At 44.1% G+C, this 27,831-nt stretch overlaps 1 protein-coding gene across 4 annotated transcripts in view; it reads right to left on the reverse strand.

The window, feature by feature from the left end:
• Window positions 1–1,283: 1,283 nt before the first annotated feature.
• Window positions 1,284–27,831, reverse strand: part of GAREM1 (GRB2 associated regulator of MAPK1 subtype 1) — a 107,223-nt gene continuing 80,675 nt past the window's right edge. For all 4 annotated transcript variants that reach the window (XM_074576926.1, XM_074576929.1, XM_074576927.1 and 1 more), the window contains 3 exons: window positions 16,834–18,012; window positions 11,335–11,501; window positions 1,284–7,657 (listed from right to left, as the gene is read on the reverse strand). In XM_074576926.1, coding sequence (XP_074433027.1) covers window positions 6,745–7,657; window positions 11,335–11,501; window positions 16,834–18,012 — 2,259 coding nt within the window. In that variant the 3' untranslated portion in view covers window positions 1,284–6,744. The remainder of the gene's footprint in view (window positions 7,658–11,334; window positions 11,502–16,833; window positions 18,013–27,831) is intronic.

Below are 27,831 nucleotides of genomic sequence, written 5' to 3' on the forward strand. Positions count from 1 at the left end.
TATGATACCAAGAGGAGCAGCATGTCCACAAGTGTTAAGCTTGCACTTCCCAAAGAGAGCTGTGTTTTCAGGTCCCTCCCCTGCCTGCATTCCTTATTCACATTTACAGGTAGCCATGGTGATTAGAGTCAGACAGGAGATTTATGTCAGGCTTGATGACTACTATAACACACACACGTAAACAGAAAACACCTGTCTTAGAAGAGCTCTTCCCTGATAGGGGGATGGCCACATTTTGACTTGGGCTATAGCCCTTCTCTTCCCCTTCCTGCACTGAATGCTTTCCTGTAGACCCTTTTGCCTAACCTGGAACCAACTGACCAGAGCATTCAGAAAATTAATTATTTTCCTTTCCCCTCCTTGGAGAGCGGAGCAGAGATGTGCCCTAGACAGCCCTGCTCATGGTGAAAGAGATTTTTCTTAACTTGTGAAAGCAACTCTGCTTCTCTCTGTTCCCCAACCCACACAATGCACATCCTGCCTCCAGACACGCTTCTCCCCTCTCCCAGATGTGAGTGTTGGAGGCAAGTAAACCCCATCTGTCTCAAATCCAATGGCAACCATTATTGCAGATTCTGCCCTGCTTTATTTCTCATAAACATACCAGTCCCTCCATAAAACCCTCCACAACTTTCTTTTGGCCTAGTATGAGCGAAAGAAGGTTCAGCCCAAGGGGAATTTGGCACAACAGCACCTTACCTGCATGACGTGTGGGTGGTTGTAGAGCTGACATTTCCCCCTGTTGCCAATATTGGAGGGAACGTGAGCAGACAATCCAGAGCACAACGTTGTTTTGTCTCTTATTTTCTCCCCACCCAATAAATGCTTCAGCGACATTTTGCAAAGCAGAAATACTTGCGCGTGGTCTTTGCACTTGAAAGCATATCCAAATTATAATTGACTGCATTTCTCTAAAACAAAGATAATCGGCTGAGGGCCTGGGAAAATAGTGTTTTAGGTGAATATCTCCTGGAGACAGGAAAGCTATCTGGCAACAAATTCTGTGGGGAACACACAGTTCGATGCTCTTGCTGAAGGGGACCACGTGAAATTACAAGACAGGGAAAAGTAATGTGTCTTAAGAGGTTAAATGCAAAAGTCTGATCACTCCTCTCGATTATCCCAATCTTACTTTGTGAATTCACTATTTGAGAAGTGCTTACTTCCAAATTATACCGAGATGAGCAAGAGGATAAGTCAGTGAAATTACTGAACAAAAACCATTTTATATAATACAAGCAACCCAACCAATTCCATACAACAAATTCTGTACACGTTTGAAATATCATGAAAATAGTGTCTTTAATATACAGTTTATATACTTACAATACGCCGTTTAAATTTGTTCATATACATTACAGGGATATTTATTTGCACCTGGTTTAAATAATAATCTGCCTTCAGCCTTTTACACAAAAGCCCAAAACAGCACAGAATTCCACAAAACCCATGCTTCGTTTTATAACGGAAATGTACTTTTTTGACCTACCCAAAGTGAACCTAAAGAGCTAAGAACTAACAGATATTTTGAATACAATTCAGAAGATTGTCCAAGTCAAGAGAATCACTCTGCAGATTTGCACGCTGAAAATTTGGTTATTACGCACAGAAATGGTAAAGTCTGAACAACTCCTGGACTATTAGGAGTTTAAGACGTAACAAATGAAGAGTCATTTATTGCTAGGTCTCAACAAGGGGCCTGCGTTTCCCTACTGCCCTGCCACCCCTAATACCATGAAGAAAATGGACAATCCCTCACTTCTATTAGGATTTCATTCGTACCTTCTAGCTCATACACGGGAAAGCTGCAATTTCACAGCATCAAAAAGAGGAGCCAGGAGAGCTGGGCGAAGCCCTTGTCCTTTCACACAGGGCTGGTGTTTGGCTTTTAGGTAGCGTGGTGTACCCCCCGCCTGGCCCGCAGGCAGGCACCCCCCCCGGCAGCACGCAAGGAACTGGTGCCAGCACACTTTATGTAGCGGGGAGACAATCAAGGAGTTGACTCAAGAAGAAAAGATAGGGGAAAACATTTCAAGTATTTACAGACAGATTTGAAACATGGTGTTTTTTTGCGACAAACATCGCTATTCACGCTGTTTCTCTTGAAGCTGTTGTTGTGGAATAAAGTCAATTAAAGTGGCAAGTAAAATTGTTGTATTGGAAAAAACTGTGCAATTTGCAGTTACTTCAACCCTTGCTTCTAGCTGCAAAGAACACTTCAAAATACATTTTCCTTCCAATTTTGGATGGACCAAATGTTTTCTGTCTCTAAATTTCTAGCCGTAGGCAATTTTTACAAAACGGCAAGAATAAGAACGCAAATATGCACTTGATTTCAATACAGCTTTGGTTAGCCAGCCAGGCAGCAACACAAAGAGTCTTAATCCTAGGCACAACGAGCATTTAAAGGAAACCAGCATTTCCCCTCAAGTTTCCTCCCCATTCCTCCCCTGGTCGATTCCGTGTCCACCTCCAGAAAAGCCCCCATGTCAGAATCCAGCTTTCGCCGCTGAAGGCAGCATCAGTCCTTGCGCTGCCATGCAACTGTTGCATAGAAAGGATGTGTTTCTTGGTGCAGGACAAAGAGACGGCTCCATACAGAATGACACACCAGATTTTTTTGCTACCAAAACCCCCAGACAAACAAAACCCCCAAGGATGACACACAACTTCAGACATCGATCACTAAATAAGCACCAGAGGCCTTACATTTATTTAATCTGAGGAAAGAAGTCCAAGGTTAGGGTTGGGCTATTTTAGCAGAGTGCCGTGAAAAAGTAGAAGACTCTAGGTCCACTCTGGCATGACACGTGCTGTCTGAACTCAATAGCTACATCTCTGTTAGCAGATAAAATGGGCCAGAGCCTTCTCTCAGGCCCCAAGGACAAACAACAGAGCTCGTATCAACATGGGTGAACTCCTCTTCAAAACCAGGCTGCTTTCCCCATTGCTAACCTCCGAGCTGTGCTTGGGAGCTGCCTAGGATCACTCATTGCACAGGCCGGTTGGGTTGCACCAAATCAGGCAAGACCTCATGTCAGCTTCTCAGCAGCAAGGGACTCCCACAAGAGAGTGCCCGGCGCTGCTCGGTTTGCTAGGGCGGTTTGCAAGTCCTATCAAACCCTGAGTGCTGTCTCCTCCTATTCACATCAGCTGGTAAAAAGTTCATATCACAGGGATATTCCCCAGAGTTTTCAGATACTTCCTAATCACAGTGGGAACATTAAAGTTACCCTCCATCTCAAAGTACAATAAGCAATGCAGCATTTTGTAACATTTAACAGATTAAAGTTGCCAGGTTTTACACCCCATCCTTCTAAAGGGACTGTGTGGTTCTCTGCTAAGGCCTGAAGGACTTAGCTCCTGCCCCATTTCAAAGGTGCCAACATCCATTTATTGCCAGGGACTTTCCATGAGATCGACACATTCACATTGGTCTGCCTTGTTCAGCCTTCCTTCTACAGCGCTGAGGATGGTCCTGACCCCCTGAACACCATGGCAACAAAGCTCAAGAGGAAAGCAAATAAGTTAGATCCCATGGGCATCAGTGTTGCCATAGCCTGGCTACCTACACAGCGGCAGAGAGGCCGAGCCACCATACTCAGATGGGGGCTGACCTCTTCTCCCTGGTGACAAGTGATAGGACGAGAGGAAACAGGTTCAAGTTATGTCAGGGGAGGTTTAGATTGGATATTAGGAAACATTTTTTCACTGAAAGGGTTATTAAACATTGGAATAGGCTGCCCAGGGAGGTGGTGGATTCATCATCCCTGGAGGTGTTTAAAAAAAGCGTAGATGGGGCACTTAGGGACATGGTTTAGAAGTGGCTTTTGTCAGGGTAGGTTAAAGGTTGGACTTGATGATCTTAAAGGTCCCTTCCAACCTCAACAATTCTATGATTCTATGATTCTACTCCGTCTCCTGATTTCACCAGAGCAGATGCTTCAGTTCAGCTTGGACATCACAGCAGTTGGCTCGACGCCACAGTCATCTAATTCACACAACACAAAGGTTAGGAACACCTAAATTGCAAAAAATGGCTTGGAAAATTAAGATGATGAGCTGCTAAGGGCAAAAGAAAAGTGAAATGCTAACATATTATGCATAAAAATGAGTAAGCAGTGCCAAGCCAGAGCAAGACAACTGGAAGGACATCAATAGCAAGTTTGCAATTAGAGGCTTTAGCTGTACTTTTGCACACAGGATCTGCTTCTGAAATCATTGCACATTTCTGGGCCTTTCAACAGGCCAGTTTTATTTTGGTCTATGCATACGCCATCTTAATGCAGCACGCTCATGAATGCAAATTTGCAAATTCCACCAGGGTGATGGCCAGAAAAAACATTCCAAGCAGGTAAACAGAGATAACAGAACAGGTATCCATCCGCAGTCAAACAACGTTATTTTCTTGAGGATGTTAATATCCCAGGGGCATCCGAAATATTTAATGTTAATATTACAAGACTGCCTTTTTTTTTTTTTTTTTGAGAGAGAGAGCTATTTTACTTATTTTACCTGGAATTTTTTACTTACTTTACCTGGAATTAACAAGCCAAGTAAAACAAACAGAAGTACCTGACATTTAAAATTTGGCCCTTTCAAATCTGAATGCTCATTGGACATAGTGAGGGATAAATGCAGTTGACTTCAACTTGCACATGCCTACCAACAAGCATACACATCTGAACAGTACTTGGATTTGATTTAGTCTTACTTGCAGCTAAAATATGTTAGGACGCTAATTAAAATGCACCCGGAGAAAGCTATTGATCTGTTGCTAAAAGTCAATACATTAAGAAAAAGAGTAGGATTATGAACTCTTGGGGTTTTTCTATTGGGATGTTTTTTGGCTCACTGCTTTCTAGTACCCACGTCAATTGGGCTTTGCTCTCTGGTTGGGAACCGGTGGTTTGAATTATTGCAAGACAAATGATGCATCTTGACTTCCGCATGGAGACATGACATGAAATTTGCCCGGGCAACAGAAAACTCCATTTGCAGGAAATTCTTTTTAATGAGTCAATATGGTTGAGAGAACAGGCAACAGCAGCCTCTCATTTTGTCCCTCCTCTGTATTTCCTCCTGATGCTCCCACTACGTGCTCTACAATGGAAAAAGTGAGATTTTTTGTACTTCAAAAAGGTAAGAAAAGCAGGTGATGGTGTCACCCTGTCCAGGGCTCTGCTCAGCAGCGGATGAAGGTGAAGCTGCTCCAGCATCCCTGGCTCTGACCACCTGAGGATCCTGGGCACGCACGGTTGCTGAGGATGGACACCACAGACTGTTTCCTGAACCCCTGCAATCAGTACTACAAAAGCAGAGGATCCTGGGGTTATTTAGACATAATTCAGAGAGCTCTACCAAGCACAAGACATCAGCTAACGGACTAACAAAAGTTAATCCTATTTCTAGCCTTCGAAACAGTTAAATTTGAAAGGTCTCCAGGGGCAGCCTAATGTCCCCTTCCCATTTCTGTGCTCCCTTTTGACTGCTGCCTCCATGTGACATCTATTGCAGTGAGTTTTTGCAGCTGGGCAACTGAATTAGCACATCTTACGATGCTACGGTTCCTCCCACTTTGACACACGCATCCTCCTGCATCCACTGCAAACAGGACAGGTGAACTCAAACATCACAAGCACTTCCCAAGGCATGGCCCAAACCCTCACTTGGCCCCTTCTTACCAGCATGTAAGGCGCTGTTTCTGCTCCCACCTCGCTAATGCTTTATTTCAAAGGCATCCTACAGGAGTACTATCACCTTCCCACACAGATCCGACCGCAGGAATAGGATAGCACATCAAGTGCATTTTCAGAGGATGGTAACAGCAGCAGAGGAAATAGGAGGGGTTGCCTTTCGCCAGAGCAAGGCCATTGCAGGGGCTGCGCTAGCAGGATCTGCCGAGAGAAGAGTCTGTGTGCTGAACTGCTTTTCCCATGAGAAAGCTGCACGACCAGAAGTCATGCTACTTGCTCCAGCCATCCGACTACAAAAGCAACTTTTGAAATCTACAGGTCATAAACTTTTAATTGGCCAGGGCAGAGTGGCTCAGTAGGAAAATCCCCCTTCTCCCTCCCCTCTGGGCAATGAGCTGAGCAAGACTCTTGTTTTGAAAACATTTAACTCTTTTTGCCCAAAGTCGCACGGAAAGTGTATCCACATTACAGGTAGTCAGGAAGATACTGTTAGTAAAAATAGGCTGCAAGAGTAGTGTATTAGTGGCACTTCACAGCAACTCTTAACATTTTCAGATGTAGTGTCAAAATGATGTTTTTGTATATCTGAACGTGCTTCTTGTTAACAGAAACGGAAGAAAGTCACAGCATGTTGCCAAATATTATTTGAACAGAAATAATCCCGTAAGAAATACATTTTTTTTTTGCAGTTAACACAAAACTGTAAACTGGATTGGTGTGTGTCTTTCAGCATCAAATTGTTCAGTAATAAATACAACTAAGTCTTAACAGACTACGAAGTAAAAGTTCCCTTAGTGTCCAGTTTTTAGCAGCTGTTGAACGTTCAGGGATGCACAAGGCACACCTCTGCAGATTCTCTACCTTTATTATTGACAAACCAAAACAAAAAAAAAATATCCATCCACCACTCGAAAACGTTTATCTGCATAGTAAGAATTTTTCTACTACTATTTACAGGAAGGGCTTTTAGTGCAAAAAACAGGAAGTGATGTATTAGCTGAAGTGCATCGAGCACATCGCGTACAGTTTCTCTAATAACTAGTCGGCATCACATCTTGGGCCGCCAGCCATTAATGAACTGTAGTATTTTCTTAACCTGCAATTTGCTTAGCTTAAAGTCTTCTGACAGGATTTCTTCCGTAAGCTGAACCAGTAAATTGCCGTCAATCTTCTCTGTAACAAAAAACGATATGACGTCTTCTGACAGACCAATAAACCTCAGCGATTTAGACACTTCCTCTATGGAGAGTCCAGAAAGGTCCGTAGGTGGCTGCCAGGGAGAGCCATCCCCACAAGATCTTGGTGCTAACTGGAGATGGAGGGGAGATGAGAAGGGATAAGACACAGAGAATGTATCCTGTATGCCCTTTTTAACGAGATACTGATCTTCCAAGAGGTCTGGAGAACCAGTTTTCAACTCCTCCTCGGCACCATCTATTTTCAGTGGCAAGGGACACGTGTCTGTAACTGTTTTCTCTTCACTTGACTTCGGTGCCCGAGGAGGTAAGGCAGGACACGAATGGCTCTGCTTTGTGTTGCTGACTCCCAGAGTTTTCTCATCAGTGCAGTCTAGAGAGTAACTTGCCGACTTTGGACAGTTAGAGATGGTGTTTGTGAACTCTGATGGGGTCAGCGGGGAGTACCCCGCCGGGAGCTCACACCCATCGAAGTCAAAAGTCAAAGGTGCTGGACAGTTTCTCTTTGGCGTACCTGGAGTCTTCTGTCTGGGGTAACTGTAGCTCTTGCTTGGATCGAGCAGGAAATCACTTCTATTCTGGCCTTCAGCAGTCCCCGAAAAATGGTTTGGCCAAGATAACCTCGAAGGCAGGGCTTCAGTTGAGGGGCTTCCCAAAGGCATCGTGCTCTCGGGCTCTTTGGACTCGGATTTCATCATGTTACAAGGGTAGCAGGAAACAGGTGTGCTCTCAGTTGGGTTGGTGTTGTCGCTCTCTGTGACATTGCTTAAGGAACAAAGCAGAAAGGATGTTGTTAGTACAAAAAAATGTGGCATTTGAATAAATTAATAAATCATCTGACAGAGTCAGAGGGTGGCTGTCACAAGGAAAGAATCTTCTTTCCTCTGGCAGAACTTTTCAGATTTGAATTAACAACACGTCTGAATAATGCATTGACAGTTCTTTTACTCCTTCTACGAGCCTGACAAGATGCTGATATACCCAAAGGCCTCACGTCTTGGTTTTTCAAGCTTGTAAAAAAGTAGATGTCTCAATTCAATTCTGTATCATCTCCTGAACACTCAGTTTTTCCACTGGCAAATTCCTGAGGGACGCCACCATGGAAAAGGAACAGCCTCACATACACTAGAAGATGTTCTAATCCTGTATTTTATATTTATATACCGCAGATGTGTCATGGCATGCAAAAGCTCGTAACAGGAGCAGGTCATCATTGCACCAGACCCAAGCTTGACTGACGTAAGAGATGACCTAAAGCTCTTTTGGAGCCAACGTTTTCATTTGTTACGGCACTTGCACGTGCACACAATCCTTCCCCACCAGTCACCGGTGCAAAAACTGCACCAGTGCACAGTATAATAACACAGAATAAGTTAATGCTTACTGCCAAAGGAAGAGTTTTACCTGGAAGTGTAAGCAGACCTAGCTGCGTGTGCTGAAGTATCAGGTTTTAAGCTTACCCCGCAGTAACTTAGTTTTTCGTCCATATCCTTCAAAAGCTATGATGAGAAACGCTTGCTTTTCAAAGGCACGTAAAGAAAGTCACCCTGACCTACTTCCAGGTGGTAAACTAAGCTCAGCCTGTCTGAGGGAACTGATGGTTTATATCCAGGTGTTCCTGAGAGGCAGAGACGCCAACAAAAGCATGTAATCTGTTATCAAAAGCAAATGCTTGCTGCTTTTGCGCCACTTTCTTTTAGAAAGTCTGAAGGACTGGGAATTACAGAATCTGGAATTCTGGCCAATTAAGCCAGAACACTGGAAAAACAATTAGCAGATTTACAAAATCCTCATCTAACAAAACAGAGGGAAACCAACAGTTGAAATAATTGTTTTAATTACTCACCTCCCTCTTCTGGAAACTAACTAACTCAAGAAAGAAACTAGGTAGTCATTTTGTGACAGCTCAGTGAGAACCGCTTGAGGAGGGCAGCAGCTTTCAAAAAACCAGCATAGTTCTGAATGGATTGACACAAAAAATAGACCCCTGTGTGCTTACAGTAAGTCAGAGAGGCAGCCAACCTGGACTTGCCCAGCTCAAACACAAAGAGCAGATGCGTAAAAGCAGCTCTAATCTATATGACTGAAAGTGAGTTATAAAACTAATTTTATAAGTTAGAAAACAGCCCTAAGAGATGCAGTTTCCCCTCTCTGTCTAACCATCCCTCGCTCTCCACTCCATGCCCTCCAAACTTTTATTTTTTACTGTTTACGTCACAAATACAAGTCTGCAAGTTAAAGCAGCTGGATGTTTACAACAGCAGTTTACAAGGCTGAAAGCATTGGGGTTGTTCAGCCTGAAGAAAACAAGGCTCCGGGAAGACCTCACAGCAGCCTTCCAGCACCTAAAGGGGGCCTACAAGAAAGCTGGGGAGGGACTTTTTACAAGGGCATGTAGTGATAGGACGAGGGGTAATGGCTTCAAATTGGAAAAGGGTAGACTTAGATTAGATATAAGGAAGAAATTTTTCACTATGAGGGTGGTGAGGCACAGGAACAGGCTGTCCAGGGAAGTTGTGGATGTCCCATCCCTGGAAGTGTTCAAGGCCAGGCTGGATGGGGCTTTGAGCAAACCTGGTCTAGTGGAAGGTGTCGCTGGCCATGGCAGGGGGTTGGAACTAGACAATCTTTAAGGTCCCTTCCAATCTAAACCATTCTATGATTATTTTTTTTCCCTCCTCAACAAGAATACACCGTCATGCGGTCATTTCTGGCTGTTTAAAGGCCAACTGCTGTAACGTACACAGTGCAAAGCATTTTTCACAAATCTAGCCATTGGGCTGTTCAATTCAGAGAAGACAGTCAGTGAGGTGTCGTAAGCAATACAGAGGAATTAAAGGGATTGATCGTATTTCTGTTCTCTAATTCAATATTAGAAATGGGAACATTTAATGATTTAAAAGATTAACGGAATTACTGGAAACTGATAAAGTAACATTTTCAAAGTGCTTCCTTATTCATCCTCCACCAAAATTAACTCACTGGGACTCAGTGCCAAAGGATGCAAGAGAAACCTCAAATACAGCTGAAGTCAGACATCAGACATTTTTATAGGCAGATAAGGACAAATCATATTGGTTTTGTTTGGGTTTAAAATATTGGCTGCAACCCTTTACAATCCAGAAAATAAGATCATTGATAAAAATGGGAAGACATGAAAAGCAACCTCACTAGCAACCTGGTTACTCCACACATTGCCATTTTTTTAGCAGCATCCTCTGCAGCACTCAGTCAATTCTACCAAGATGGAGATATCTGGCCTGGACTCAAGCTGGAGATGAATTTCATGCAAATATTGTGAAGTTCAGGGCAAATAATACCACCTGTATTCCTGAGAAACTTCACTTCTCATTGTTTTCCTGGTTTCTTGGGAGGCAGATGTATTCTTAGCTACAAAGAGAGAAAGCAGCATTTGGTGGGCCTCAAATGCTGGGAGGTCTGGTGCCTCCTGTGGAGTAGACCTTGACAGAACTACCCAACAGGCTTTCATAAAAACAAACGAACAGCCTTGATCTAGAGTGATCATTGCCAGATACACAACACTAAGCTGCAAATGTGCAGTATGGCTTAGAAAGGCAATTCCAGCATAAGTTATTATACCAATGGCATCTAGGCTGAAATGATTTCAGTGGCATTTCAGATCAATTTGTAATATCCAGACAGGTAGTATCTTGTCATTGAATAGATACCAAAAATAATGGCAACAAGACAATAAAGTCAAAAAGAAGGTGAGACTTCAAAAGCTATACACTTTCTAAAGCCAAAGGAAGAACACCGCATTGCTACGAAAAGGTTTGCAGCCACATAATCCAAAATCTACTTTTGACTAACCTGAGTGGATTTTCCAGTTTGTGGGCTAGGTTTGTGCTGAAGTGGGTTTGATCTGGAAGCTGTCTGGCCCCCTTCCGCTACACCTCACTTTGCACTCAGTGGTGTCTGCTGGCCTCTCTGTTCTCCATCACGCCCACCCCGTTGGTTCCCATATAGATGGCACAACACATTTCTGGATTACTACACCCCTTTTGTGCCCCCACTTATCAGAGCTGGCTGCACTGCATGCATGTAGCACTGAAATCCCACTCGAAAACTAGCTTTGAGATGTTCTGGTTTGAAGATTCAAGTCTTGCAAAAATTATACAGAACTGTACAGGATTTTCCATTTAGACAGCCTGTGCCACTTTACAGTGAGACTACCTATAGCAATATGTGCAGGTATTTAATGTAAAATGCTACATCCTATCTACTAAAACATAGTTTCTGCTGGAGCTTTGCTTCCCCTTGATTCTTTAAAAGTAACTTGACAGATTAGCCCATTTCACAAAAAGTCAGCAACTCCGACACAGTACCACGCCTCTATACACAAGCGCCTTCAAAAAGAATACTGCTAAATTTAACTTTCTCAAAAAGTGCTAGCACAGGGCTCTGACAGCTCGAACACGTACATGTTGTGGAGTCCCGAAGAGTAGTAGGACAGAGTAGGGCTAGGAGAGCGGGTCTGCTGTCGTGCCGGTTTGACTGTACGAGGAGGGATGGAAGGACTGGTGGAGGATGGCTTTGAACTCCGTGGTGGGACGGGGGGAGCATTCAGGAGCCTGCATTCCTCTTTTACCTGTACAAAAAGAAGCACATGTAAGTAAGCAGCGAGAAAATCTGGGCAACAGCACTCTTAGCCAGATGAAACGCATCTGGTTCTGCCTTATTCTGTGAAAGGAAATAATTAAAAAGGGAGGAGAAGAGAAAAATGATCCTAAGTATATACATTTGCAACAGTATGCGGCTGTCATAAAGAAGCCCAAAAGAATGCCTTGCTACCAGTAGAGCTACTGGCAATCTTTTTTAGGGTGCCTTTCAGTAGTTTGATATCCACTCATTTAAAAAGGAGCAGCAATGAAACAATGTAAAAGAACCTTCCAGTAACATACGAAATCAGACCGACTGTTCCAGAAATTTTACATTTTGTAAGGAGCAATTCATTAGGCTTAAACTTCATTAGCGTTGTTTATTTAGATGTAATGAACCAGGCTTACGTAATGAAAAGATATCAACAGACTTTGATGTTTCCTGACTTCACCAGTGATACTCAGCCGTCCAGCTCTAGGATAATTCCCAGCCTTCCTCCCCCAGGGATAGTACATATATCCTGTGTTTACCAGATGCTGGTATTCAGACCTGGAGCTTCAGTCCTTCTGCAGCTGCCAAAGCAGCCCAGGACAAGGTTAACTACGTAATGTACAAGTTGAAAGGTGTGGGCAGAAGACCCTGTTCAAGTAACGCACCCAGCCAATGGGTCTACCTTTTTGCAGCCAGCCAACTTTGCAGCTTAAAACACCCAACTATAGCACTGTACTCCCCACAGAAAAACTGATGGAATTAAAACCTTCATCTCATCAGTACATACAGGGAGGGAGTCTTTATCAGGGAATGTAGTGACAGGACAAGGGCTAACAGTTTTAAACTGAAAGAGGAGAGATTTAGATTAGATATCAGGAGGAAATTCTTTACTCTGAGGGTGGTGAGGCACTGGAACAGGTTGCCCAGAGAGGTTGTGGATGCCCTGTCCCTGGAAGTGTTCAAGGATGGGGCTTTGAGCAACCTGGCCTAGTGGGAGGTGTCCCTGCCCATGGCAGGGTGGTTGGAACTAGATGGTCTTTAAGGTCCCTTCCAGCCCCATCCATTCTATGATCCTATATTTGGGAGAGCAACTTTATTTAGTAGGCCTAGAGGTGAGCAAGGCTACTGAGAAGTAGGCTGCCAGTCAGGATTTTTAAGGACTCACCACCTCCCCCTGGGCAGGAGCAGACCTCTATGTTCTCCTTGTCTGAAACAGTCTTAGATGCAGCAGAAAAGGGAAATTCTCTTTGTGTTTGAAAGTTATAGTTTATTTTTAAATTCAACAACACTGCAGAACTAAAAGTTATCTTAGCAGTTCTGCAACACACAATTAGCAATTAAAGTGATTTAATTTATTTAAAAACAAAATAAATGTGGAACCTTTTGCAATCTTCAGTGCTTTCAGAATGCAACAACCCATTTAGTACTTTTGTGAAATGGAAAATTGGGGACTAGGACATTATAGTACATTTTTTCCCTAATTCAAAACAAGTCAAAATTACAGGAAATGCCCGACAGCATAAAACACTGAAATAAATCTTGCTCTAAGGGTTCTTATTTGCTCTTTCAAGAAAAAAAAAAAAGAATCAATTTTATTCATGTTTGTTATTGAATTCAGGCATAAAACTCTTCAACCATTCTAGTGCCGTGCCCCAAGGATGCCTAAGGACTTCATTTTTATATTTTCTTCTTTTCCCCAAGTCAGATTAGGCAAAGTTAATACTGCATGCTACTGAATATATACTCATGGGGTTAGAGAGACCATTCAGGGGAGCTCTTGGAGCACAGCAGACGGTCAAGGGGTTAAAAGGAATTCTTTCCTGGGAAGACTGCCGGCATTCAAAGGTGCTGGCATACCAAACTATGCCAAGCTCCCTTGCTGACCTAGATTGCAGATCAGAACGAGGCCATAAATAATACCGGTTTGCAGTCCCAGTTGGTCCCTCGTCACAAGACCGCGATTACAGCTGCCAGACACAGCCCTCGGGAAACCCAGCAGAGGAACAGAAAGGAGAGATCTTGCAAGAGCAAGGGAATGCTTCAGAGGAGAGCTACCCTCGTTAGGTCCAAGCGAAGAGCAACGAAATCCACGCAGGAGAGGAGGGGAACAGCTGCCGTGCGACACAATGACTGTGATGGCTGCTGCTGTTACAAGGAAATACTCTTTCGCCCAGAAGCACTAGATGCCAAGCGGCTGCCAGATACAGACAAAGTGCATGTCGGAGCCTTCCCATGCTCCAGCACTCCTTCCCGTGACCTGGGATGGTGACCCCTTTCCGACGGCGTGAGGTGGATTTTATAGAGCTCTGCTCCTTTTCCTGGGTGCCAGCCCAAGCCCTGCCACCACCCCCTGTGCCCTGGGGTATCACTCACAAATCTGGGCATCGCAGGTGCCCATCGCAGTGACCACTTCTGAGGCCACCAGGGTAAAACCCCCCCCATCGTCGGCATGACCGTGGGCATAAAGCAAGGTTCAACGCTCCTTGCCAACCGGAGCCTGCACTGCCGGCACGCTCCATCGGGGATGTGCTTTAAATCAATCAGGAAAACAGCCTCTGATTTTATGCAAATTAGCGTTTGGGGACTGAAGCAATTTGAAATTTACAGGCCTTAATTCAGAGGTCACCCCGCCCCCCCCCTTGCCTTCTGCCTTCATGCTACTTTGATTTTCTGAAAGGTTGTTGAGAAAATAAGCATTATATATCTGAATGCTTCCTCCTCCTGCTGAGGAGAAAACCAGAACAGCTTCTGAAACACCCGAATGTCCTTGTCTCTCTCCTACAACCAGCTCCTGTACACACATTTTAAATTTAGTGCATGCAAAAATACAATTGCCAGCCAACCTTTATGCAGAAACGCTACAGAATATCATTCTAGAGGGAGTGATGACTAAACCGCATGTTCATCAGCAGCTCCTGAGATCTACTTATTCTATAAATACCCTACATGGAAACCATGCAAACATCGCCTTGGCCCCAGCCCACTGATGAATTCGGTAGATCACTGATACTCATTCCAAAGCTGTTCCAGGAAGCCACAAAACCAAGTCTAAATGATTATCATCTACAGAGACGCAGGGTTTTTTTATTTTGTTTTATTTCTTATGGGGTTACACCCCCTGCCCGCCTCTAAATGCAAGCTAATATCTTTAGCAGAAATTAGTTCTCCTGCACGGCTAGAAAGTAATACCAAAATTGCTGACAGCGCTCACACATTACCTCAGTAACGTAAGACACACATGACAAAATCGACAACTTTTCAAAGTGACCTTAAAAGGCAACATATGTAGGTATCCCAAAGGCCGCCCTGCCACCCCCAGAAGGGAGTCGCTATGCCACGAGGGATCCCCAAGCATGAGGGTCCACACCAATGCTGTGCAGGTGCTCCATGGCTCTCCCACCATCCCAAAACCCATGTCACAGGTGTGAGATGAGACACCCACGCCTCCGGCATGACCCAGGGTGGGGGCCAGCAACCTCCTGCCAGGACGGCTGCCCTCACCCCGCCACAGGGGCAGCCTTCCCCCGCCTCCCCACTTTGCCCTCCCGCCCGCTCCCCGGCACTGGCTCTGGTACTCCTTTGACCCCGCGCTGAAGCAGTTCAGCTTGCAGAAATCAGCAGGAAACTAATCATTTTCCAGATCCAGACCTGGCTGCCTGCCCAGGAGCAGGAGTGCCAGAGCCAGCACAAAAGAGGAGCCAGGACCATGTGGCTGGGAAAGGAGGAGGAGGAGGAGGAGGAGGAGGGAGGGACCAGCCCCACATGGGTTTACATCAGCATAGGCTGCCAGGGAACCTCATCCCGATACGGTGCTGCTGGGCACTTGTCCAAGGGAGTCTGGACAACGTGTCAGCGCGTACCTGACCTCGGAGGCAAGGAAGTGCTCTCGGGTTCCTGCACCTAGACGTTACACATAAACACTCTTTGCTAAGAAGACGTAATGTCTTGACTTTCCTGCCTTTGCTGCGGCTGCTTTTCGAGGAAGTTTTGGCGGCATAGTCCAAGGGCTGCCGTTGTGTGTTCCATGCCTGCACTGGCATTGTCCTCCCCTCTCCTCATCGCACCTCCCCAGCAGCTGCAGAGCCAGGCCAGGGGGATCCGAACAGCGACCCACTGCAGGCTAACCCAGCACAAATAAATGCAACAATAAATACAGGATGGAAAGGCTACGGCCAACACTGCTGGACTGTAAAAGGGGAATAGGAAAGGGACGGGATCACCATGGTTTGCTGCAGTTTGGCCTTAGATTAGTCTCACCTTACTGTGCAGCCACGCTCTTGAAAATATCACTGGACTTGCAAATGGAACAGTATTTTATTTATTTAAATTCCAGCAAAAACTCTGCAAAACTAATTTGTTAAATCATAATATCTGTCAAGAATCACATGACATAAGTATGTATCATTTAAATTTTGCTAAAGATTCCTAGGCACTCTTTCCTGGGGGAAGTTTTCTTTTTTCTTTTGTGTTTTTTAAAAAATAATGTTTAGGACTATGTCAAGAGACCACGTAATGGCTGGATTTTCCACCCAGTCCACATAAGCTCCAGTTGATAAAATATACTTGTATTTTTGCCTCTGAAGTCTCCATGACGTTTCAGGTTTGGAGAAGTGATTTCTCCCATGAGTTTTCATTAGAAAACCTAGGACAGGAAACATGCTCTGTTTAAAATTGAGACCTCTAGAAAGCTCATTTGTCAACTCAGCAGAGTTTCTATTTAAACATGTCTTCTTTCAATAAGCGGCACAGAGCGATTAGTTCAGGTCTAGCTTGATAAAGTTTCCTTAAGGTCAATGACACTTAATATTCTTCAAAATCTGCCATAGACTCATAACCAAGAAGAAAATATCTCATTAACAAACACTTAAAATCCATAAAAATCCTAGCTGTCCTCATTATCAGGGCCTATCAGTTGAAGACGCACACACTTAGGTGATCCGAGGCAGTTCCAAGTGGAGTCACGCCACAGAATAGAGCCACAGAAAATATGAGAAAACATGGAGGCCACGTGGAGAGATGATGGGGAAAGCAAGGGAAGGAAGTGACCTAGCAATTCTTAGACCTTGTTGGTGGGAGCAAAAACCCCCAATAATATCACCTGAAAGTATCAGGATTAAGTTACTAGATCAGATATATTAAATATACTACGGTGATTCTTAGGATATGATTTACACTTGGTAGGAAACTAGTTGAAGTTGCACATCTCACAGTCTCCCTGTTTCCTTCCCCTCTGTGTGCGCCCCCCTCAAGTCTTCCCTTAAAAAAATCCCCAAGCAAATTCTGCACCAGCTGAAAAAAGAAACAAACCAACATAAATAACCCTCACTTACTGCTTCTGATTTGGGAGGCACTGGAGGTGGAGGTAGGGAAACATCTGAAGACTTTGTGGTTGCTCCGACAGCCGCAGGCACAGGAAGAGATGTGGTAGCACACTTTGATCGGAAAGACCCTCTGTAGTTGTCACATTTGTTCTTCTCACTTAGCGAGCGAGTGAGAGGCTGGTCACCAGCCTTTCCAGACCCTTGGTCCAACCACAGCTCTTCGTAAGGAAGTTCGGGTTTTGTAGGCAGAAACATCGATTCTTCGCTAACTTCAGGAAAAAGGTAATCGCTGCTGCTGTCACCAGACTCCTGGTACTGAAGAGCATCATGAGAGAACAGGGCCCACTCGTTACACAAGTCCCTGCAGCCGTGGAGGTTCACTTCACTATTGCCATGCAAGTTGTTTCCATAGACGCACACCGAAAGCCGGTGGAAGGACTGAGTAAGTTCGTCCCGTGCGTAGCTGAGGGAGTTCGGCACGTGGCTGTGCCCCGTGCATCGGCTCTTCTTCGGGCTCTTGCAGTCTTCGTTCCAGTCAGCTTTCACATCTCGCACGGCACGGGAATACTCATCTATGTCAAACTGTTCCTGGCATATATTAAACCAGTGCTGGATGAGGGATTCGTGCCATAGCTCCCCCTTCACCAGACTGTCAGGTAGAATAAATTTCGGAAGTGTCAAGTGCAAGGGAAAATGCATGGGAATAATTTTGTTGCCACGAAGCACGCAACAAACCACCACAGTCTTGGTTTGAATGTTGACAAACTTGTACCTGTGCCCTTCACGGATAAAATGCAGGTCATAAGGGTTTCTTGGTGTAGGACTTGGCACAGTCACGTTAACGGGCAGCCTGGTTTTTTCTACTATATTGCGAATCGTGTGCTCACCTTCTTGCATCTGCACCTCCAACGGGCTGCGGGTGCTAAACTTGCCCTTACACTGGAAAGGGAGACTGATGCTTTCGTTGGTCCTGTGGTTCATGCAGATGAGGCAGGGCATTTTGCCTCTGCCTAGTTTACTAATTGAATTAAGTTTCCCAATTTTTTTGAAGATGGTGTTCAGTCGTGACTTCTCCTTAGAAGATTTTGCATAAAGGATTTCTGCTTGCCCCATTAAAGTGAGCTCATCCCCAGTACTAAGGGTAATGTTGTAAACCTCAGTGTCTTCATTGCATTCACCTGAAGCCACCTGCAAAATAATAACAAAAAATTTGGGTTTCGCCCACTGGAGATAATACTTCAAATCATATCAAGTCTATTGAGACTGAACTGACTATACACTGGGAGAAACTAAACTAACTTTATTTGAACAGCTGAGTAGTCAAGTACAAGGTGTGTAACCTGAAGGTTGGCCAAGTAACCTTTGTTACTGTTCTGCACATTCCTGCATCTTCTGTGAGAGGAAACAGCCACCTGAAATTGCCAAAGAAGGCAAGAGAACAAACATAACCAGTTCTTAAAGAAAGGACAGATCCACATATCCCAGCAATTCAAATAGCTACCTGCGTCATGCAGCAATGACAGAGCATATCTGGTTCCCTCGGGTATCTCTTTCCCACCCCTTTGTTTTTGCTGTTTGCTAGAACTTATTTGCCAAGCTCTTGAGGGAAGCAAACTTCTTTCACCATCTTCAGCTCCCTGAGGAGCAGAAAAGGTGATCTCATCATTATGGATGAAGCATATCCCTTTGATATAATCTCTTCCAGGCTAGGGGGAATGACAGATGACATCTATTCCCTTAAGGAGAAGTCAAGAATATCGGTCTATCCCATATGCCTAACTCCCCCTCTGCCTTGCTCTCCTAGTCATAGACTTCCTTCCTCATTTTTTGATCATAATTGCAATTAAGAGATTAAACAACATATGCACAGCCATGTGTGTGCTTTTCTAGTATGGAAATTGTACTGGAAAGAAAAAAAAAAGACAAAACAGATGTCCAAAGCTCATTTGTTCCTGAAGTTATTTCCTTAAGACTGGAATAACTCTTTATAGACAAGATTGCTCTGTTTCGTATTTGAATGGTTTAACTTGAAAAGCCCTTTCCAAGGACCTAACGGAACCCACTCAGCTCTTCATCATCATCATCAGATACCTCATCATAAAGGATCGTGCATCAGATAAATGCTACTAACATGTATAGACCATTTTATTCAGAAATATGGAATATACTAAAAAAAATGCAAAGGAAAACATACACTGAAATAGTATATCCCTTCCTCACCTCCACAACCCCTAAAACCCCACAATCCCTGAACATGGAGCTGTGTGAAGTTCAAATTCTGGGCTTCAAATTCGGGTGTCATCACAGAATGGCCATTGCATGGAATCAAGGCTGTAATTCCCATCAGTTAATAACTGAGAAGCGCTGTGAATAATGCTTCCTCTTGTAAGACGTGATCTGCAGCTCACCCGTATTTGTAAAGCTGTGATTATCTTCCGCAAGCCCTTCAGAGCAAAGGCACAGGCAGCTCCGCCGAGGTGTGCCGCCTTTGCACTTCAGTCCTGGAGCTTCCGGAGAGGAAGTCATTCAAGCCCTGAATTATCTAAACAAACACTAATTGGTCTAATCCAGGAAACTGCTAGGTTTTATGGTACGTAATACTCATTCACAGTTCACACCGCTGGCCAGACAACATTTTTGAAACACCGCAACATGAAAGGAAAGCACTCGGGTTTTTTGCTGATAACACTGGTGGGATGTTCTTTGCTGGTTTCTCCTCAAAACTGCTGCAGAGCTGGGGGTGGCCACGTAGCCCTGCCTTCGGTGGAGCTGACAGGAGCTGAGGACACACAGGGCTCTGGTGCACGTCTCCCCCTTCTCTTTTTGAAAGGGCACGTTCTGTAAAAATATCGGTTTCTAGCATCAACAAGTCCCCACAAATGGCTTCTTTGGACAACATGAGCTACGCTACCAGAAATTTTAACTTGAGACAGTATGGATACAGCTTTTTCTTGCTTCCTGCGGGGACACCGGCCGGAGCGAGGGAGGTGTCACCACCTACGGCTGTGGGAGCTGCTTCTTGGCCAACTCGCAGTTCCCTGGTGATTCGCAAACAAACAAGCCGCTGTAGAAGGAAACGGTGGGTCAGATGTGAAACCACAGGGGTAACTAACTGGCCGAGCTTCACAACAAAGGTCTCATGAAGCAGCTGCTTATTAATGGCATCCATTTCCACCAGCCAAATAGCAAATGGATTTTTATATTCCCCAGGCACGTTTAAAGGCAAAATTATTCTCAATTAAAAAATTTGGAAGTATTTTTTTTATAGTCACAGGATAATAATAGGTGAAATAAGGCTAAATCTTACTGTGCTGGAACAGAATTAAAATCATGCCACAGTTCTAGTTTGGCACGCTGAGAAAAATACTGTTCTGCACTCTTCCTTCTGAACATAAATATAAGGTATCATCTGCTGTCCAAAATTGTAATAAAAAACTGAAAAAATGAAATGAAAAGTCTAAGACTGCACAACTTTATTCCTACCCACTAAACCTTACTATGGTGAAGTTAAGGCTGCTGGTGCATATTTTAAAATTTAAGTTCTGAAAGTGAAGAAAGCTAACTCCTCTCTTCTTGTGTTAGGTTAATTCATTCATTACCATGTGTTAGTTAACATCTGTAAAGCATAGATGGTAGGTAAATATGTGTTCCAGGATATTAGCAACAAATACATACCATACATATCATATCATATCAATATATATCATACCATACATAGCAATCACTCTAAAATCATCTAGAAACTCATGCACAGATATCTCTAAGTTTTTGTTTCTCAGATTACATAGCTAAATGATCTTCACTTTGTTCTCGTAGCAATAATCTATGAAAATCAAACTTGCTCCATCTTGTTCACTCAAACAAGAATCAATGGTCACAAAACTTATAGAAACATCAACAAAGGACCGTGGACTTTAGCACAGGACATCAGGTGAGACTTGTAGAATCCTCCAGGTTGGACAGGACCCCCAGAGTCATCTAGTGCAACCTGCTCCTCAAAGCAGGTCTAGTTATGGCAGGCTGCCTAGGGCCATGTCCAATTAAATTTTTAGTTTTTCCACATTCGGAGAATCCACACTTTCTCTGAGCAACCTCTTTCTTTGTTCGACCACCCTCATGTTAGAATATTTTTTTTTCTTATACTGAAGCAGAATTCTCCTGTTCCAACTTGTGCCTGTTGCCTCTTGTCCTCCCACTGGGCACCTCAGATGAATCTGTTGGTCTTCTTTATACCCTCCCATTAGATAGGTATGCACAGCAGAGAAATCTCCCCTCAGCCCTCTCAACGCTGAATAAACCCAGTTCTCCCTGCCTCTCCTAACACATAATTTGCTACAGCCCCCTGACCATCTTGGTACACTGGAATTGCTCCCACTGGAAAAAAAGCTGTTTCCCAAACTGGAAGCAATACTCCAGCTGTAGCATCATGAGTGCTGAATGATGGGGAATAATCACCAACTGCGACCTGCTGGCTGCACTCTTGCTTATACAGCCCTATATGCTGTTGGCCGCTTTTGCAACACCACCGCTGCTGTCTCACCAGGTACCCTCAGACTTTTTCAACAGAGCCACTTTCTAGCCCGTCAGCGTGTTGCATCCCAGGTGCTGGGCTTTGCCTGTGCTTTTGGTAAACTTCACAGGGCTCCCACTGGCCCAGGAAATCAGTCAAGCACAGCAGCTCGCCAGAACAGATTTCATTCATGCTAAATAATACACCTAAAGACAACACGATCCAGGAGAAAGTGCATACCATAAATTATTCCTAAAAGGCAGAATAGATAACCCACGCTAGACTTGTCTCCCTCTACCCTCTAAGCTTCCAGCACTGACCCAACAGGATTTGCGCCTTCAGGCACCCCTATGTTCCTTCACACCCCTGCTGAGAGCTTGCCCCGTGCACCCTCTGCTTCCTGCTACGCAGTCACTGGTAGGGTGTAGCAGAGCCCTACGCTATTTCAGACACTCGGACCTGCTAGTGGCATGTCCCAGCCCACGCATGTGGCACGGCATATCACTGGTTATGACGAAGAAAAGGACAGCAGCGCACTGTCTCCGAGTGACAGAGTTAAGATGGTCCAGAACACAGACTGACCAGGTGTAACCATATATTTTTGTGGCAAGCTGTTAGAATGTCCTCATGTTTTTGGAAATTGGGTAATGCTACAGAAGGCTGAAAGCACCTAAGAAGCCTTCAGTCAGCTGTGTAATGTTCCCGGGCAGGGCTGACTCCGGTCCCAGTCCGGCTCCACTCTGCCCCACACTTCCAGCTCACTCCCCTCCTCCTGTTTTGTCCACACTCGAGCAATGCTCTTGCCTCCTTTGGGACTTCTCCCAGGTTTGGTTTCGAACCTTCAGGTGTGAAGACCTTGCTGGTAGGAAGCTGAGACCAGCTGAAGGAATGGGGCGAAGGAAGGTAGGACATCACATTTTCCTCAAACATCTCCACAGTGTGACTGTGCCCTCATGTTTTCATTTTTTGTGTGTACCACCCCCTCACATCGTCTATTTAAAAAAAGGAATTCTTCACTGGACAATTCTAGTGCAACAACGTGCAGCAGTAACCACCATACCTCCAGTTGCTGTCATTACCTTATAAACACAAAGTCTCCCCCAGTTATTAAACTATTAGCCTTGGGAGCATCCTGAAATAACTCCTTCCCCAAACACATTTATCGTCATGGTTGCCCTGTTTTACACATTATAACAATGATGCTTTATGCATTAAAACAATTACTCCTGCAGTTTTACTTTCCTCTTGCCCCTCTTTTGCCTTTCCCAGCCAGTTTTCACTTTCTGGTGAGAATAATCAGTGCTTCTAGCTCTGTGGAAGAGCTTGCCACACTATACTCCAAAGCCTTCTAGAAATCACTAGCAGATGTTCAAACTGAACAACTCCTAACGCAGAGGACCCACAGCACCAGAACCTACTCCATGCTGTACTTGCCCTCTACCTCCCTACTGCCAGATGTTGATCCATACTAACCACTCACTATTGATGCCAGGAAGCTGACCACAAAGATTACTGGCTTACAGACACATCCCAGAACAGCAGTGGGCTAAGTCACTGTAATGTTTTAAATTTTAAGACTCCTGCAATTCAATAACATCCAGAAGCCAATTATACCTACTGCAGGTGACAGGCATCAGGAAAGTGATGAATGATTATTTAGGAAACATGTTCTTTTGGGAAAGCTCAAGTACATTGTTTCTTCTGCTTAAGGAAAGGTTAACTCAGACAAATAGGTTTTGATAACACCTGAGTCAATATCCCATCTTGGACTCCAATTGTTCTAATTTGTTACAGTTTGACGTAGAAGTCTTTAATCACTTGGACACAGGTGAGCTCCTTATAAAAATGATTTGTGGCTTTATATTGCTTGTTATACCTGCTAGATTTTATTAGAGTAACGCAAGCATTGCATTCACTTTAAAAATACACAGTTAGGATTTTTTTTTGGTAGAGCTCTTCTCAACTGTGAGGTCTCTGATTCATAGTTACTGCATATGGTTTTTACTATTAAAGCCAAGGGGCCAATCACAGCACTACGTATATATATAATATATCCTATACACATTATTTTTTTTTACAGGTCAGAAAAAACGGATAAAGATTTTTTCAAGTATAAACCAAAGAGTTTGCAGACCAGCTATTAGCAGAAAAAATAAGCAAACTTTTTCAAGGAAGTACACTAAATTCAGTGAACCATTTCACTATCCCATTTTTCTTTTATAAAGGTCTATCTCCCAAGTATCAGCAGCTACAACTCTTCATATTATTATATGTTCATTTCCCTCTCAACTGAGAGGGACTTTGCCCTGATTGCTACGTTAAAAGCTGACTTCAGTGCTGTTTAGGCATGTCTCAAATAAATCAAAGTATTCCAAAAATGACCCAAAACGTGGCAGGTAATACCAGAGAGCTCTAACACAAAGCATGGGACCATTTCTGTTTAACGTTTTTATTGATGACCTTGATAAGGACATAGAGTGTATCATCAGCAAGTTCGCAGATGACACCAAGCTAAGCGGGAGTGTTGATCTACATGAGGATAGGGAGGCTCTACAGAGAGACTCGGATAGATTGGACCAATGGGCCAACGTTAACGGTAGGAGCTTCAACAAGGCCAAGCGCCAGGTCCTGCACTCGGGCCACAACAACCCCATGCATCGCTACAGGCTTGGGGAAGTGTGGCTGGAGAGCTGCCTGGCAGAAAAGGACCTGGGCGTTCTAATTGACAAGCGGCTGAACATGAGCCAGCAGTGTGCCCAGGTGGCCAAGAGGGCCAATGGCATCCTGGCTTGTATTAGAAATAGTGTGACCAGCAGAAGGAGGGAGGTGATTGTCCCCCTGTACTCAGCACTGGTGAGGCCACACCTTGAGTATTGTGTCCAGTTTTGGGCACCTCGATACAAGAGAGATATCGAGGTGCTGGAGCGAGTGCAGAGGAGGGCAACGAAGCTGGTGAAGGGCCTGCAGAATAAATCTTATGAGGAGCGATTGAAGGAGCTGGGACTGTTTAGTTTGAGGAAGAGGAGGCTGAGGGGAGACCTCATCACTCTCTACAACTACTTGAAAGGACATTGTAGAGAGGTTGGTGCTGGTCTCTTCTCACAGGTAATTAGCGATAGAACAAGAGGGAATGGCTTCAGGCTGCAGCAGGGTAGGTTTAGGCTGGACATTAGGAAAAAATTCTTCACAGAAAGAGTGGTCAGACACTGGAATAGGCTGCCCAGGGAAGTGGTGGAGTCACCATCCCTGGATGTGTTTAAGAGTCGTTTAGATGTGGTGTTAAGGGATATGGTGTAGGGGAGAACTTTGTAGAGTGGGGTTGATGGTTGGACTCGGTGATCTCAAGGGTCTTTTCCAACCTAAATGATTCTATGATTCTATTCTATGATCTCTTTACGTGGGACGTCAGGAAGGCCAGGTCATGAAGCCACTGAGAGGCAATGGCGCTCGCTATCCAGGCTCCTTTCAGAGCAGAAACATTCCAGCAGGCACATGGATGTAGGCACGACGCAGCAGGTCTAAGCTTCTCTCTTGCTTGAGCTGTGCACCAGATGCTGGAGGAAAGGGGCAGCCACAGCACGGCGCTGCCAAGGCAAGACACCAACGTGCCACAGCCTGTGTGTAATGGGGAGAGATGGGGAAGAGAAGAAGAAAAACCTTCTGGGAGCTGAGGCTTGCAGCCTTATAAGGCCGGCATCAAGGCATGAGGCAACGAGAGGACTTAAAGCACTAATTTTCAAGGTGAAGTACTGTGAATTGCCTGCAAGTTTGGAGCTAAAATCTACACACGAACTGATTTAAAGAAAGTCGCTATCGCAACATTTAAAAATGCCAGTGTTGGTTAAAACCTTCCACATATGTGCATTTTGGAAACTCACGGAAAGTTTACCAGAGCCAACAGAACTGCAAGCAGAACTGCAAGGAAATCAGGAGATCAATTTTGATCCACTGTACTGCACTAACATTTGTGGGAAGGGGAAGGGGAAGGGGAAGGGGAAGGGGAAGGGGAAGGGGAAGGGGAAGGGGAAGGGGAAGGGGAAGGGGAAGGGGAAGGGGAAGGGGAAGGGGAAGGGGAAGGGGAAGGGGAAGGGGAAGGGAAGGGAAGGGAAGGGAAGGGAAGGGAAGGGAAGGGAAGGGAAGGGAAGGGAAGGGAAGGGAGAAAAGAGAAAAGTTTTCACAATAGATTTATTTCTGCCAAAATGCACACTGTATGGGCCAACAGAGTTAAACCACTGTGAACAGAGGATTATGTTAAAAAAAAAAATAAAAAAATCAGGTATCAAAAGCTCACACCAGCCAAACAATGTCTTTGATAAGAAAGAAAAGAATCCTTATAGGGCTAATTAACTAACCCACCTTTCCACCCTGGAAAGGCTTGGCAAACAGCTTCACAGCCTCTCCAGGGCGACAGAGTGATATCTTCATGACAAAAATGACATCCCGGAAGATCTGAAGGGTTGTGCAACACTAAGTGGGCTGTTTTTTAGAGTGCAGGAATTCATGGCTCGTCCAATGCTCAATCTTTCAGATAAAATTGTTGGTTTTTAAGAGAACTTTTTGTGGGGTTTCTGTTCCTGGTTTTGTTTCTGAGTCTTAATGCAAATAGCTTCCTGGGTATTTGTGCAGACTGTCATCTGTATGGGACCAGAGCATCCGACTGCAGAAACCTACTGCTCTTGGTTCAGCAAAAAAAAACCAACAAAAAGCTAGGCCCTGGGGTAGCTCCACTTCCTTAATATTTTTCTTCCTAGCATAGAGAATCAAAAAAACCCTCATTTTTGTAGTGTAATGCTGTTACCTAAGCAAAATTCTCTGCAATTGTGTGCTGAATATTAATACCAAAAAAAGGTTATCACCTATTTGGTCAGTGAGGAAAAGACAGAACGCCTCTAATTTTCAGTTAGGAACCGATTAAATACCTTTTTACTGAGTGAAATAGCTTATCTCCAGAAGTTTCTAAATTGCTGTGCCTGTAAATGCTGCTGGCCACCTGAGGTACCTGAGGCAATTGACTGGGTACACAAGCGCAGTACTGACACACACGTATGTCCAAAGAAATTACCAGAAGCAGTTTTAGCCATTACGAAAATTTGGATTAATCTAAAATTTTTATTTGCTACTCTGTGAAAAGTGACTCCACCTTCCACTCCCAGCTCTGCTTGATGGCATGTGTTAACAGCCCGCCTTACACAAAGTAAAAATAAAGTAAATCCCCCCCGTCTTTGGAGAAGATCCCATGGCCCGTCACAGCCCGAAGGCAGTTCTCTGAACAGCAGCACTAGCTGTAAAATTCTGCCACAGCAGCAAAAGGATTTACATGGAGGAGGAAGGTTCGCACCAAGTCGAACCATAACCGTGGCATATCGGCACACGCAGGCAGACCTCAATAAGCACAGACAAAACCACGCAGTGACCGTCTGGTGTAACTCTACAGCCTCTTTCTCCAAAAATTAGCCATGAAAGACCTGAGTGTTTGAGACGAGAAAGAATTCCCAGAGTTCCTCCTCATCTTAAATGCTTCATCAGATATTGTAGGCATTTTTTTTCTTTTTATATCGGATTAGCTACCTTCTGAATTTAAAGGGGCACACCACATTGGACAGAAATCAACCATACTTAGTTTTCCTCCCTTTGCTCTAATCAGTTTGACAGGATCTCCCATGTATTAAAATTTTAGCATACATAATTCTCTTGCATGTAAAGGGTTATTAAACACTTTAATAAATCCTGTTAAGTTCATTTATTTTTTGGAAGATGATAACCTTGGAACAGACTTCTATGAAACTGGAAAAACTGCCAAGAGAAATGCTGCCAAGATAACTGTGTAACTAGGTTAAACCTGGATTATTATTACTGTTATTTACATTAAGGAGTATACTATAATATCTTTTTTAAATCAATTTGATATCTAACAGTAATCTCTGCTTAATTCTTAGTTTGCTAAATATGACAAAGAGTTTCACGAACATTCATATTAAACTCAAGACACAACATTTTACATTTAAACAAGCCTGCAGACAAATATTTTTCTCCCTATAAAATCAAAGCTGCACATTTTCCTGTGCCACTTTCCTGATTTGGTCATTGATCAACTGAAAAATAACAGCACAGCACTGGATAAGGCTAGCAGTGCCAAGGGAATACTGATATTCCCTGGTAGAAATGGAATTTTCTTGTTGTCTTGATTTGCCCAACTACATTCTAAACATACAAAAGTGTTCCAACTTTCTCATGTAGCCTTCATTCATGAAAGGCTCTGTTTTATGGGTTTAGGTTAACGGAGAGCAGAAATGGAAATAACCTACTGTCTTGAAAGGCATGAGTCTGTGTCGCTAAATGAATTAACTGATGAGCTCTGGCACTTACAGCAGTCTTCAGCAATCTTGCCTCACACCTATAAAAATTGCAGACTAGCTGGTGACCCTCAACTCTAGCAGTGCGAGAAAGAGAAATAAGCCATTAAAAGGCTGTTATAAAAACCCCATGTCACTACACAT

Source organism: Larus michahellis, chromosome 2, assembly GCF_964199755.1.
Source record: "Larus michahellis chromosome 2, bLarMic1.1, whole genome shotgun sequence".
NCBI classification, from domain to species: Eukaryota; Metazoa; Chordata; class Aves; order Charadriiformes; family Laridae; genus Larus; species Larus michahellis.